We start from the raw sequence: 16,034 nt of genomic DNA, 5'->3' as shown, positions 1-16,034 counted from the left end.
TCTTCTCATGAATAGTTTCCACGGGTAATATTTAGATTCCAATTGAATTTTCATTTAATATAGTTTAATGTTCTTGACTTGAATGAGTTTTCTATTTCATTGTTTTGTTTTTGACTTCGTTAAAACATAAGCTTACATATCTAGTGTTGTTTCATATGTTTGAAAGGACTTTTTATCTTTAAAGATACCCCACATAGAGCACTTCTCAGTTGAGTTACATGATAATGAGGTTGTGAGTCAGCATCATCAGAGCTTCCTGGTTTAGATAGAGCTGCAATTAGTACACCAGCTGAAGCTGAACAAAGGCCTAAAGGTCATTCACAGTGACCAATGCTGTTTCCATCACATATTCAGATCTGAAATCTGACTGAAGGGGATTTAGATAATCTGCTTCACCTAGGATCAAATGATTCCTCAGAATCTTCCCCCAAATTGGTATATAGGAGCCTTTGTAAAACGTGATTAATATGGTTGGATTGAGAGAGAAGCTGTTCAAGAACAGTTGCACCCCCAACTCAAGGCTTTTGTTACATCATCCTACCTCAAAGAGGCATTTATCACCTCTCGAAGCCAGGTGAACATCTATCTATTTCTCAGATAGTAGAACTTATTTTATAGAGGACTCTATCCATTTCCTTGGATTCTGCAATATCAAAATAAAGCCCTTGTATAACTCTCCCAAATATCATTCAGTCTTAAGTGAAGATGAGTTATTTTATCTGCAGAAAACGTGCAGCATAATGCAAGTATATCAACCTACCTGTTCTTCCCTAACAAGGTCTGGGCAGCCTGGACTGAGTTATGGGGTGATACTGTCATTTTTCAATATTTGTTCTTGTTTGTCTGATATATTGATAGGCAGTTTAGTTGGTACAGTTTAGTTGTCTTGAGATGTCTTGCCTATTGTCTACATAAGTTTAGTATTGTAATGAAAATCCATTTCTAACATATTTTGCAGATTTATACAGTTTATAGTGTAAATTTGTACCTGATACCTGTACTAATATAAACATTAAAAAAAATCTTAAAACATGTCTTTTACCATTTTTCCCTAAGGGAGCAAATATTCTTTTAACTGATAATGGCCATGTGAAGTTGGGTAAGTACTTCTATATATGTTCAGTTTTACGGATGCTAACATTTAATATACCTTAAGACTCCTGTCAAGATAGTTTGTTATGAAAACTTCAATTGGCAGTTTTGAGTCACAGTTGTATTTCAGATTGGATTTCGTTATTCAGTTATGCAATTACCTAAAATGACAATAAATTACCTAATATAGTTATTGTAAATAAGATCTAATGAAAGAGGGACTTCAATCATTACAGTATGAGCTGATGTGAGACTGGGATAACCAATCTTTAATAAATAAATACTTGCACGTTGTGAAAGATAATGATGCTGAAACAGAAACATGAAAAGAGTGTTACAAAAGTTTTCAAAGTTGTTTGGCTATTTAAATAAAATCTTAACTGTACAAAGACTTTCCGTTTCTAAATATTCTGTTTATTATAAATATGTGAACTTATTATCTTCCATATTCTTTTATAGCCGATTTTGGAGTAGCAGCACAAATAACAGCTACTATTGCAAAAAGGAAATCTTTCATTGGAACTCCATACTGGTAATTTATTTTTATTCCAGCGATCCCCTGCCATTTTTGAATGAATGCTTATTTAATATTTTAAGAGCCTATCAAAGAAAATGACTGCTAAGGGAGGCTTATAATTAGTAAAATGATTGCCAATTATAAATGCTACATTGGACAGTTGCAAAATACCAATTTGCTAGAGGCAAACATGGAGGGTTACTCCTCGTCACTATCTCTACTGGCCCAGGATATTAATTATCTATCATCCTATTTTTGGTGGAGGCCAGGTTGGCCAATATATAAAGCACTTGGCTGCAGCCAGTAACTGCATTTTTAATTTACATTTCATTTTCATTCTGGATCTAATACTAAAATTCAAGTTCATTTTCCATTTGTGTCGCAGAGGTTCAGAATGTCTTTTGCCTATGTTGTTAACTGACTTGTTTGTGATAATATCCTTGCATGGATGCCTTCAGTTATATGGATGCCTGTAGTATGTTGAGCAAAGCTGAGGATATCTGTTGCTCAGAAGGAAAATAGATGTATACCATTAACAGTAATTGTGAACTGCTGTCACATCATCAATATCAAGAATTTGTCTGGTCTAGTCTTATACCTTTAACAGGAATTATATAATAAAAGAAAAGCTTTTTTCTAAGATGGAGAGGAGCATGTGCAGCTAGATTTGGGATTCATGGAGATAGAAGAGCAATTCAAATATATCTTAGCCTCTTTGTCAGTCATTTCTCTTAACTACCACTCAAATAGATTGAAAAATGTTTGGATGGAATGATGCCTTGAAATCTAGGAATAAGAATGCATTTTGCAAGCCATTTTTCTGTTTTTTAGGATGGCTCCTGAGGTTGCTGCTGTTGAAAGGAAAGGTGGATATAATCAACTTTGTGACCTTTGGGCTGTTGGGATTACTGCTATAGAACTAGCAGAACTTCAGCCTCCAATGTTTGATCTGCATCCCATGAGGTTAGTAGGTAATAATAAGCTCTAATAACTTTGTGAATAGAATGTGTGTTCTAGAGATTGAAAATAGTACTTTTATTGACTATATTTATTCCTCATACAACCAAATTTTGCTTAAGATCTTACAAATAAGAGTGCTAGAAAGAAACACCAAATGAAAAGGCAGGGATATGAATTCAAATACCTAATATATAACAGAGAAGAAAAAGAGACAATTTAAAAGGGTAGTTTATCTTTGACTGTATTGGTTGTAATAAAGTATTTGAATAGATAATACCAGAATATGGAATATATTAAGGACAACCTCCAGCTTTTTAACCTAACATTAACCTAACATTGCCAAAATTTAAAATGAAATCCACAAATTTTAGTTGTATGATTTCTGGCTATTTTTATTCTATTAAAAACTAGAAATGATTATGTATGTATGTGTGTATGTATGTATGTATATATACTGCATCAAAATTAATAGTATGATATTGGGTATTGGGGAGTACAATAAAGCTGGAAATGGATATACTTTCATTGAGGCAAGACATTGATTATTATATCATTGAATATTCTTGAGATCCCCATACAGAAGGAAAAATGAAGGTTAGACCTTTGACTGAAAAAGGTAGCTTACATATTTAGAGTCATAAAAGCTTGCGGCCCACTAGCAGGCTTCGGCCCATTTAGAACCCTGCTGCTTCTGTGAGTGGGGCAGAAGCAGCAGGCCCTGGCCACCCGACTTGTGTAAGCAGCGGTGAACATATGCGCCACTCACACAAATGAAGCTGTACATGCACACGCCTGCCCCTCACACAAAACCATCCCCCCCCCCGTGCCAGGCCGCCAAACCACAAAGATTGGGGAATACTGGATTAGATAATCTGTATTAGCCTAAGAGTTGCAGTAATCCTATCAGAGCAGCTGGATAAACACATGAAAATATATTTTTGGATTGGGAAACCCTGCACATGGTCTCTCAGGCTTTAGTCACCTCCTGATTCATTTTCTACAGTGCAGTCTACATAGGGTTGCCCTTTAAGAACATCCAAAAGCTGTAGCTGGTCCAGATTACAGTGGCATTAGTAGCAATTGTTGTGCCTCAATATGCCCATGTAACAGCAAACTGTATTGGCTCCTAAAAGTTCTGGGTATAATTCAAATGCTGATAATCACTTATAAACTAGGTACTTTATAGGTGCTGGTACCAGACCAGATTATTTATGGGACCACTTATGTCCTATTAATTTCTGCCTATCCCACAAGATTGTACAGGTGAGCTTATTCCAAGTCCTTCCTTTGAAGCATCATCTAATAATAACTTGAATATGAGTTTATTCTGTTGCTGCTCTTTGGAATGAGCTCCCTGCTGAGATTTGAGTGACCCTGCTAGCCTTTTGTAGATTTGTAAAGGCCAGAGTTTTCACTTATTTATTGGACCAAGATGGTAGATGAGTCTCTTCTGTTGTGAGAAATGAGAGTTTGCTATACCTACCCTCAGCTACATGTTGCTATTTATAAGATGTTCAGTGTTATACAAGATTTTATTTATACTTGTTTACAATTTGATTGCTTTTTTATGTTAATGATATGCTCCATCCAGAGTTGCAAATTGTGATCGCCAATCTTACACATTCATGAAATGAAAAGAAATAATACTGCATGCAAACCCAGTCATAAGTTTCAAGGAAGCCTAACTATCCTAATTTATCAAAGCTTTTTCAGATTTCTTTCTTAAGAGAAAGATTGACTGCTGGCTTAGTTTTTGCTGAAAGTAAATTTTTCTTCTCTTTTCCATCTTCTGAAGATACAGTGATCCATTGAGAATTATCTTTTTCTTGCTAAAGGCAAACATGATGTTACTTCTCTGCATGCAAGTCAGCTAGTGACAGGAATTTTGTAGAAGTAACCACTTTTCTTCTTTTTCAGAGCACTGTTTTTAATGTCAAAAAGCAACTTTCAGCCTCCCAAACTAAAGGACAAAATGAAATGGTAAATATTACAGCAATATAATTGCATTGTATTAGTTACTATGAATATTAACTATCTGTCTAAAGACTATTAATTTTGTTTTAAAGGTCAAATAGTTTTCATCATTTTGTCAAAATGGCACTTACAAAGAATCCTAAAAAAAGGCCTACAGCTGAAAAACTATTACAGGTATAAATGACTTTTCTATCCTTTTCCAAATTGTTTTAAAATTATTTCTATCCACTTTTGTTGTGTGAAGAAAGCTTTCAATAGGAGGTGCTGAAAAAAATTCAACATCTAATTTAGATATGTTAGTTGGCGCTGCTTATTTTCTTCGTTAGTTGGATGGATTTTCCTTGTTAGGTTTTAGGTCAGTTCAGCTAATGCTAAGCAGTGCAATGGATGATATACCAGCAGAATCCCTTTGTCCAAAATCAGCTCTCTGTGATACATGCCAGATCCTGGATGATACATGTTCAACCAGCAACCAACCGGGCATTAAAAAAGAGGATCTGTAGGCTAGGGAGTCATGGTTGCTATCATTTGAACTTCGTTTGACTACAGCCACTCCTCGTTTTGGATAGTGCCATCCCTTTTCTTACAGTGTTTGTATAGTCTCCCCTGCCAATAATAATTTTAATAGTTTTAAATTTTGGTCAGGTATTTTAGTCTTATCCTCCCCATGATTTAAAGACATGGAAAAGTGAGGTAGCATTGCTTGCTTATCTTGCAAAGCATGGAAAGTTTTGAAATATCTCTGTTGGCTATTAAGAAATTCATCCAGATTGTTTTGAGAGGTGTATTCATATGTTAAGGTTAGTTTTTGTTTAATGTTTTTATGTTTGTGTGATGTTGTAAGCCACCCAGAGTAGCTCAACAATGAGAGGGGCAGCATATAAATTTAATAAATAAATAAAATTAAAACATTCAAATTATCATGCAACTATCTTTCATATACTTACCTATTGCATTTTGTATTTTAAGCACCCTTTTATTACCCAGCCTTTAAGCCGGACTCTTGCTATTGAACTATTGGATAAAATGAATAATCCTGATCATTCCACCTATCATGATTTTGATGATGATGATCCTGAGGTAAGAATTTCATTTCAATATAGCTTTGATAGTTAAGCATTTGGATATATAACCAATCTGATATAAGTACTTAAAACATATTATTTTACAGCCGGCACGCAAAGTAGGCTAGTATTCTTCAGTAACTTTAAATTACCTAGCAAATTTAATTATTTAATTTAATTTAATTAATTTAATTTGGAAAATTTATATTGCTGCCTACTCGCTCACAGTGACTCAAGGCAACTTACAGGAAATAAAAACACAGTATAAAAGAAATAAAAATAATAAGATAATAACCTGCACCCCATTAGAAAGCATATTTCTAATGCTTTAGGCTATAAACCTGTATGTCTCAACTTGCATTGCCAGTAATGGGGATTATAATACAATATATCTAAGGGACACCTGATTTCCTGTCCTCATACTTACATCCATTTGATATTTAACGTAATTTTTTAAGCTAGCACAGTCTATGTAGATTGGACTATAGTCCCATCATCCTTAGTCAAGAAGGCCATTTTAAAAATATGTGCATATTTTTGTTTGATGGTATGCATCCTTCTTTAGTGGAGAATCTGTTCATAAATGTAAAATTAATAATGAAACTGAATTCCTGTTAGGAAAAAAGGTTTTATTTGAAAGAATACTATGCTTCCTTAATCTGTGTTTTATAATGCTGAATTCAAGAATAAAATCTTCAAAAACAAACATAATAATTAGGATAGTCTCTTTTGTCCTTATCACAAAGATCCAGTAGGTTCTGTGGAAGTACACAGACATGCAATAGCTATGAGAATATCAGAAGTGTTCAAATCCGGCATAGCAACCACAGTATTTATAGGGTGTTTTTTTTTCAGTATTTCAAAAGCTATTGCTTGATGCATGTCCTGTATATGTATACAGTATGTTTTGCTTGACAAAGTATAGATAATTCTTAAATTATAAATTCTTGTCCAGGTTTTTGGCAAGTGTTGACTTAAAACATCCTGGCTAAAATTCCAGATATATGCAGTATAAATTTAGGTTATTTTTAGCTTTTAAAAAAAATAAAAATAATCTAGGATAAATCTCCACAGGATAACAAAAGTTCAGTCAATAGCTTCAATAGCTATGGATGTATTCAGGTGAATTAATACTGCTTATTACCGAATGTAATGCAGGGTGGCATCAATGAAGCATCACTCTTAGAACAGTTAAAACCACTGCCTCTTGTGCAAGATGTATATGCAGGGAACAAATTTATTTTTATTATTACCTTCAATTTTTAAATTTGGGAAGTATCATTTAAAAATTACTTTTAAAAATTATCTTTGATTCTGTAACTTAATGTCCAAAATAGCATTTACTTGTAATTTTTCACTAATTTAGAATGAACCTATTTAAAGGAACAATAATTAGAAAAGAATGAACAAATAGTTGTGAAGAGAGTTGCTGCCCAACTGCTTGTTTTAATTTTTTCATGCAGTTAATTTAATTAACTTGTCCAGGAAGTTCTGATGGTAGATTAGAAACAACAGTGGAAGAGATGCTTTCCTAATAAAGGTTAGTTCTTTCAAAATCCAAAGATAACATGTCCCCCTTTTCCCCTTGAAAAGTCTTGCCTAAGGCCTTCTTTGAATTGCAAGTAGGATTTCATCCATGTATAGAGGTGTAAGAATTATGACTTTGCCAAATACATCCCAGTGGATAAATGTTTGTTATATTAAGTAGTAGAATTTTTAAACCAAGTGTGAGTTTCCTCTGGGAATTAATGTAAATTTTGGAGCAGTTGTCTTAATCCGAAAATCAAAATTATTTTTCTTCCTTCCCAGGAAATGTCATTGTTTGAAACTGATTTTAAATTTGACTTTCAATACATCACAAAAAAATTTTGTACTGTGATTTTTAAAGTGGGGAAAAATTTATTCATTTTAATGAATATTTAATACAATATTTTTCCCAGCCTCTTGTACCTCATAGAATTCACTCAACAAGTAGAAATGTGAGAGAAGAAAAAACACGCTCTGAAATAAACTGTAAGTAGAGTCACTTATTGTAAACTAACCTGAATAAACTATTCATATCTAGTTCATGTTGGATATTTGCCATCTCTTTTTGATTAAGCATCCTAGCCCAATTGCTTACCGTGTTTTCCATTGTTGTTGTTGTTGTTGTTGTTGTTGTTGTTGTTGTTGTTGTTATTATTATTATTATTATTATTATTATTATTATTATTATTTTGCCTCCAAAAGAGGCACCAGGTCTTATTTTCAGGGGGTGTCTTTTCCATGGTCTCACCTCGCGGCTGCGGAACCTACAGCCCCACCCAGCTGGCCCACTTCTGCGGCTGAAGGAAATGTCTCTGCAGTTGAGAATGGAGCTCCAGATTGACACGCGCGAGCCCCCCCCTTGGCCTGCATTTCACTGCCAGACGCCTTCCGGAAAGGCTTCTGCAGCCGACAACCAAGCTACAGATTCAATTCGTAGCTCGGTTCTCGACTGCAGAGGCCTCTGATGGCGAAATGCAGGCTGGGGTGCCACAGAAGAAGTGGGCCGGCGAGGCAGGTATCGATTCATGGGAAGCCTGGCTGCAATGGTAAGCGGGTGCGGAGCACGAGGGGCAGCTCCACACCCCCACCCTTGCCCTAGCTTGATTTTTAGGCGTGCGTCTCACCCCAAAACTAGGGCTTATTTTGGGGGTAGGTCTTACTTTCGTGGAAACAAGATATTATTTTAATATTGAAATGCCAACAGTGAGCATGAATTTCATTAAATGAAAGTTTATTGAGCGCCAGCCTTGTGAGGTAGTCCAGAAAAGAAGCACATCCAGAAATACTGGTTCTTACTTTATTGTAATACTACAGTAACAGAATCTTCCAAGTCTGAAAGTATATTCCCACTCACCTTTATAGTCCAAGAAACCTTATGGGAGGTTTGCCATACCTACATTCCTTCTGTAGACTTAGGTGCTACTTGTCTGAATGTTACCTAGTCTGTAGCTCTTCCACTTGTCTCCCAAGGTCATTCCCACATAACATTGCACTGAACAAGAAAGGGGGCAGAAAAATAGGTTTGGTGATATTTCAAACATCTACTCAGACTACCTTTACAGCATAATCAGATGTATGTTTATTATTCTGAAGTAAGTACTGCTGAATTGTGTGGTTTACTCCGTAGTAAGTATATTAAACCTTGCTTCCCTATTGTGAGTTATGGGCATGGATTCGTTCCACCAATCACCTTCTTAGGTGAAAAGGCAATAGGTAGTTCCTATTGAGTTTGTGCAGTCAAAAGTGGTAGAGCTAATTAAGGAGATACTTTTATTTGTTTATATGATGAAGAAAGGATGTGAATCTCAGTGTTTTTTCAATCAGCCATTATTTATCGTTATAGCTTTGAGTTGTTTTTGTTGTTATTTATAGCCAAGATAGCTCATCTGGGCTTCTGTTTTGTTTTGTTTTTTCTTGTTTTTTTTCTGTATTTCTTAATGCTTCCAAGAATAATAATGCAATTATTTGAAAAATCAATGGGAGAATATAATCATTTCTTATCACTTGTTCTTTTTAATAGTTGGTCAAGTAAAATTTGATCCTCCTTTAAGAAAGGAGACAGAGCCACATCATGAGTTCGTAAGTAACGCAACCATATTACATTTCTTCTTTAAAATATGTGAATGGTGAAAGTGCAGATTTATGAACTATGTACATTGTTCACTGTAGGATATATTTATATAAGAACTCAAAATTATTAAGGAATTATCTGAAGAATTTATAGTTTGAGAATTTTAAAATTTAATCAGCAATGGCTATAAATATCGCCACTCAAAAGAGCAATTTCCTCAGCTTTCCCATTCTTGTCTCCACTTCTTTCAATTGCTTTAGCATAGGATACAGTAAAAACAGGAGCTGCCATTATCATAATTACTGTCTTAAATTATTTGATAGCATCTATCAAGATTGCTAGAACACAATATAAATATTCTGTTCACAAATAAGGCTTTGAGTTAGTAAAGAGGGAGGGAGGGAAGGAAGGAAGGAAGGAAGGAAAGAAATCATCTATGAGGAGTTGCTACACTAACTTAAATCAGCATCCCATCATATTCAATTATCTATCTATCTATCTATCTATCTATCTATCTATCTATCTATCTATCTATCTATCTATCTATCTAATTCCTTTTAAAATTACCTTTGTAATTATCTCTCAGGACAAAAGATGTCTTGCATCAGAAGACAGATATCTTTTATTTTAGCTTGTGTCAATTTATTTTTTATTTTCTTTGGAGCACATTTTACCTTGATGCATTGCTAAAATGAGATTGATTCAGGCTAAAACAGCTTTTTGTGAAGCACTGAATTCATCTAGTCCTTCATCTCCACCTGAGTTATCAGGATCTTTGGTTATTATATATATACTGTGATGTATTATGTATTAAAATAAAAGCTAGTAAATTGCTATGTTTAATTTAATAAATTTCCATTTGCTAATTGAATGTTATGCAAACAGATAAAAAATAAAACTAGCAATGTTTTCATTCTTTAACAATTAGTATCTAGTTTATTTTTTTTCATTTTTGTTCACAGTCTTATGGTGATAGGATGTTGCCTAAACTGCCAGCTGGTCCACATAATTTAGTACAATGTACATCATATGTGATCAAGCAACACTGCAGCCTTTCAAAGGTTTTGGTACATGATTGCAAGGAGTATAATAGCATGTGGAAAGAGAAATCTTAGCACATTTTCTTTCCCATTTAAATTGCAAAATGCTGCCAGCTGAGGATGGGCAGAATAAGATAATTTTAGGGAGAAATAAGAGGCAAAACTGAGCATCCAGAACCAAAGATTCATCAGCACTACATTTGGCTTTTAAATAGCATGACTGCTTAGGATTTCAGTAAAAAATATTTCCCATTCCCACCCAGAGATTCTAAGAATTTAGATATATATTCTCCAATGAATAGTGGATAGATATTGGAGAATAAAGATGGTGGAAAAATTCTTGTTTGAGGCTCCTTATTTGATAACACTCAGGCCTAGAATTGTGACAAAAAGGGAAATGAGTTTATAAGAAAGAAGGATATCCTAAAATAGGTGACAAACTCCTAATTTACTGACAGTTTTAAGCAGTAATAGCAGTTGGCATATATTAAGTTAAGCAATTTACTCCATCCAGGTTACTATATCAGTAGATTTTAATTCATGCAAGGTTCTTTTGTTCTTGCTGTGCAACTCATCATAGTTCAGAGGTTTATCTAGTTCAGAGTCCTTCCCATCCCTCCAGGATAGAGGAAGTGAGGATTGAAGAGAATAGCTGGAATTCATCCACCAGTGCTGTCCCTTCTGGACTTGTTTATATTCTTCCTAGATATTTTTTTTCATGCAGCTTTACTGGTTTTAAATTAAAATTCATTGAGAAATAATTCTCATCTATCTTAGACACATTTCTTCATCTCTCACCTTGCTTCTGCTAATATTTTGTTTAGTCTCTGATAAGCAGTATCTGTCAGGAGTCCTATTTCATAGTGCAATGTTCCTGTACAGATAATTATTGCTATGACTATAGGTATACAGATGGTTTTTAAACTGGATTGTACACTTGTTATGTACTCATGTGCACCTAGAAACCAAAATTTACTAATTTCAAAAGAATTTACTGGGCAATCACTATATACAGTATACATTTCATATTAATTCATAAAACAGTAGCCTTCATTGTATTAGCAGCTCTTAGCTCAGTTTATCAATTAATTTACTTTCCTTTCTACAGCCTTCATTTGATTGGCATAGATTGGCATCATTTTTACATTTCAGCATTTCATTATTATTTTCCAAGCAATTAATTTCAAATAGCTTTTTTTTCTGATTTGGAATCTCCATTAATTTTTATTCTCTTCAGGAATGTGAAAGCTGATACTTTTGGAGCAATCCAAAAAGAGTCAGTTAAAGCAAACATTGAAGTACACTACTTATTGTATTTATCTAAACCAATATATATTTCTTGCTTTTAGTAAGCGTGGCAATTATTACAATCTTGGCATAGATTTTGCTATTATTCTGAGAGTGGCATGAAGATATTCTGAGTTATCTACAATTTCACTTTTGTCAATATTTAAGTCAGAACTCTCATAAAACAGCTCTCCTGTGCATCTTTTTAGTATACAGCCCAGTTATAATAATAAACTGATTATAAATAAAATTGAATACCGTCAACAATTTCTGGGTCTGAAGAGTAGCCTGGGACATTCAGAAGTAGTATTGAACCTAAATGGAAACTATTTTACTTTTTATAACTATTTATAGTACTTGATAGTTTCCCTCTGTATTAGGGAAAATACCGTTTAAGGAAAATAAGCCATTCTTTTCTGCACCTATAATTAAAGGTATAGTTCTTAAAAACAATAGATATGATTTTTACATGATCTGTTCTCCTTTTGAAAGGAAGATTAGATGTTAACAATCTACCAAGTTGTCAACACACTTATGATAACCCTCCAATTTAAATGGAAGTTATTTGGGGAAGGACTTAACTTCAGGTAGAATATAAGGAATCAGCTTCCAATAAAGAATACATGTTTATAGTTATAGAATTCAACTAGAGTATTAATTCAGTAGTTGGCCATTTGTCAACTTTAATATTTTTATTTTACTTATTTTAAACTCCCAAGAAACTCTAGCTTCAAGCTTGGTCTGAAAGGGTTTTCTTATTCTCATTCAGTAGCTTTTTGAAGTCATACATATTTGGATAATCAAATGTCGGGTTCACATCTGCCTTATTCAGTGAACTTCTATTTTTTAATTTGGGGAAGGAAGGAAGAACAGAGGGAGGGAAGAGATAAAAATGAAATGACATCCTTTTCATCTGCTACATTTATTTTAAGCTATGACTACACTTTTGATATTACACTTACCCAACTGTTATTTGTGTAGACTTCTAAAAACTCTACTAAATAGTTAGTCAGCTATTATGCAAAATATCCCTTTGTACTTGGATTTCTTTCAGTCTAGAAGTAATTAACTTGAGTTTCTGGTCTTTATCTGATAAACAGCCTGACAGTAACGATTTTTTGGACTGTTCAGAAGAAATATACTACACTGCAAGATCTAATCTGGTATTTTCATCTATTGCTTTTCCTTTGTCAGTGTATGTGTGTGTTGTTTTTAAAAATGAAATATTTTGCCCAGTTCTTGTGCTGCTTTCACCATTTGCAGTCAAATTCATTAAACAGTTAAGCAATAAAATTATACTTTTTCAGTCTAACAATATTAATTTTATATAATGGGTTGTACAATCTCACATATTAAGATAAACCAATTTGCAATAATAAGAAATTATGTATTAGCATTTAAATGAGAGTCAGTTTGGTGTAGTGATTAAGACATCAGACTGGAAACCAGGAGAAGATGAGTTCTAGTTCTGCCTTAGGCACAAAGCCTGATGTGTGACCTTAGGATAGTCACTTTCTGTCAGCCCTAGGAAGGAGGCAGTGTCAAACCACTTCTAAAAAATCTTGCCAAGAAAACTGCAGGGACTTGTCTAGGCAGTCTCTGAGAATCAGACATGATTAAACAAAAGAAAAAAAAACATTTAAATAACTAAGTGGTAAATAGTTAGATAAGATCCCATCCACAAAGGAATTTCGGCTGGAAGGATCCAGGAGAAGAGCCTTCTCTGCCATGGCTCCTGTCCTCTGGAATATCCTACCCTCTGAGGTAAGATTGGCTCCCACCCTCCTGACGTTTCATAAGAGCCTTAAGATCTGGTTCTGACAGATGGTTTGGAGACCCAATGGGGGAGCTTCACACTGGAGGTGGTTGACTAATTAAAATCTAATTCCACCTCCTCCCCCCCCCCATGTGTCTGGCTCCTTCCTTTGCCATTTTGTGTTAATAATTTTATCTGCTGTGTTATTTTATAACTGGTGAATCAATGTTCTTAATGTTTTTAATATTTTTATGTTGTAAGACACAAGATGAGTGGCAAATAAATGTCATAATAAATAAATAAAACAGAAGGAATTCTAGAACTTTACATGTATATAACATTTCAGCTTCATGACATTTGCAGAAAATAAATTTCTCTTTAAAAGAAGTTAGTATAAGAAATTACGTATCTTCTCTCAATTTTTCCAATATCAAAGTTCAAATGCATCAATACTCTATTCTGCTACTTCCAAGTCCAACTTTTGCTTCCATAGAGCATCACAGGAAATACCATTCCTTGCATTATTTTGATCTTTGTCAATATAGAGACCTCATGACATTTTTTTTCTAGGACTTCATGATTGTTCTATCAAGTGTTAAAATTTCTTAGGTTTTCCCTTATTGATGATGGTTGATTCTAAAAGGCAATATTTATATTGTTAGTCCATGTATGATATGCCATACACTAAATAAATAAATAAATATCCACCATTTTGATATCTTCATTGTCAGTTCTAAGGCTTGTTGTCTACCTATTGTCATCAATTTGGTCTTTTTTATATGTAATGTTTGACCCATTTTTTTCATTTTGCTTCTTAGCTTTTGTCACTAGAGCTTGCCAATGCTATTTCAGATATCAGAGTAGTAGTCACCAGCCTAGAACATGTTATTGATGTTTCTTTCTCTAATTTTAAAACTGCTCTCATCTTATTCCAATCCAGTCTTCATTAATACATATTCAGCATATATATTCAGCATATAAATTGAATAAATAAGGGCAGAGTACAAAGTGTTGTCATACTCCTTGCCAATCTGTTTTGCCATGTTCTATCCATAATGTGGGTTTCTGACTTGTATATAACTTTATCATAAACACAGTGAGATATTCTGAGATTGCCATATTTCTGAGCAAATTCCGCAATTTGACATGATCAACCTTGTCAAAGACCTTCCTTTCATCCGGAGGATCTAGTTCATGGCTCGGCGGAAGATCAGGCGGCAGCTTGAGAAACGACCGCTGCCGCAGCACTAGACCGAGTCGTGCCTTTGCGGCCTCTGACCCGGCATAGATCTCGACTGGCTCCTTGGTTTACCGAGGAGCTGAGAGAGATGAAACGCCGGAAAAGACGCCTAGAGAGCAGCTGGAGGGCCAACCGAACCGAATCCGACCGAACACAGGTAAGGACATATGTTAGATCCTACCTAGNCCTCCCTAAATAATCTTGTGTGGTCAGTTCTTTCCATCTGTACTGTAACTCAGCAGATGGGCAACTGGCGTGAATAGCCGAGTAGGGATTTGAACTCGTGGCTCTTCAAGAGCAGCCGAGAAAGAAACAGAAAAGCTTTCTAAAAAGGCTGAAGCACTGACATAGGTGCCCTGCAAAAACAGGAAGTGAGAATTGCCCGGCTTTTTTATAATCCTATACAGGGAGGTAAGCCAGCTGGTTATTAAGTAAATCATGCCCAATTATACAACCTTTTTTTGCCACAGTTGTGAGGCAACTCACTGCAGCTGGTAAGTGAATCATGCAGTCGTTAAATGAATCCAGCTTCCCCCACTGACTTTGCTTATCGGAGGTTATATGGGAAGGTTGCAAATAGCATTCATAGGACCCCAGGACACTTCAACCACTGTGAACACATGCTAGTTGCCAAGCACTCAAATTTTAATCATGTGACTGTGGGGATGTCAGGCCATCAGTGCAAAGACTGATCATAAGTTACTTTTTTCAGTGCCCTTGCAACTCCGAATGATTGCTAAATGAATGGTTATAAGAGCCCTCGTGGTGCAGTGGTTAAAGTGCAGTATTGCCGGCTAACTGCCCACAGTCTGGAGTTCGATCCTGACGGGCTCAAGGTTGACTCAGCCTTCCATCTTTCTGAGGCCGGTAAAATGAGGACCCAGATTGTTGGGCAAAAGGCTGACTCTGTAAACTGCTCAGAGAGGGCTGCAAAGCACTATGAAGCGGTATATTAGTCTAAGTGCTATTGCTATATAAGAGTCATAGTGGCACAGTGGTTAGAATTCAATATCGCAGGCTGACTTTGCCCACAGCCAGCAGTTTGATCCTGACCTGGATCCTGATCAAGGTTGATTCAGCCTTCCATCCTGCCGAGGTCAGTAAAATGAGGGCCCAGATTGTTGGGGGCAAATATGCTGACTCTGTAAACCGCTTAGAGAGGTCTGTGAAGCACTGTGAAGCGGTATAGGTGCTATTGTTATAAGTCAAGGACTCCCTGCACTCCTAAACTGGTAATCAAAAGGTGTGCACCAGGAACGACCTCAAGGAACTTTATCCTGTTTCACCAGTCTCAGCTAGCTCCATCCAGGGTCTGGATGGGGAGGAACAGACTCAGACTCAACCCTTCCAAGACCGAGTGGCTGTGGATGCCAGCGCCTCGGCATAGTCAGCTGATTCCATCGCTGACTATAGGGGGCGAAATTCTGGCCCCCTCAGAGAGGGCACGCAACTTGGGAGTCCTCCTGGATGCACGGCTGACATTGGAAGACCACTTGTCGGCCGTGA

The 16,034-nt window shown here is 35.5% G+C and overlaps 1 protein-coding gene across 1 annotated transcript in view; it reads left to right on the top strand.

Annotated features, from left to right (window-relative positions):
- Window positions 1-16,034, top strand: part of MAP4K3 (mitogen-activated protein kinase kinase kinase kinase 3) — a 48,292-nt gene that overhangs the window by 5,615 nt on the left and 26,643 nt on the right. The window contains exons 5-12 of the mRNA XM_015817938.1: window positions 1,057-1,099; window positions 1,552-1,624; window positions 2,441-2,572; window positions 4,487-4,549; window positions 4,636-4,717; window positions 5,513-5,623; window positions 7,548-7,620; window positions 9,155-9,213. Coding sequence (XP_015673424.1) covers window positions 1,057-1,099; window positions 1,552-1,624; window positions 2,441-2,572; window positions 4,487-4,549; window positions 4,636-4,717; window positions 5,513-5,623; window positions 7,548-7,620; window positions 9,155-9,213 — 636 coding nt within the window. The remainder of the gene's footprint in view (window positions 1-1,056; window positions 1,100-1,551; window positions 1,625-2,440; window positions 2,573-4,486; window positions 4,550-4,635; window positions 4,718-5,512; window positions 5,624-7,547; window positions 7,621-9,154; window positions 9,214-16,034) is intronic.

The sequence above is a fragment of the Protobothrops mucrosquamatus genome, unplaced genomic scaffold (genome assembly GCF_001527695.2).
Source record: "Protobothrops mucrosquamatus isolate PMUCROS unplaced genomic scaffold, P.Mucros_1.0 scaffold658, whole genome shotgun sequence".
In the NCBI taxonomy this organism is placed as follows: domain Eukaryota; kingdom Metazoa; phylum Chordata; class Lepidosauria; order Squamata; family Viperidae; genus Protobothrops; species Protobothrops mucrosquamatus.
This window is presented reverse-complemented; position numbering and strand designations above follow the sequence as displayed.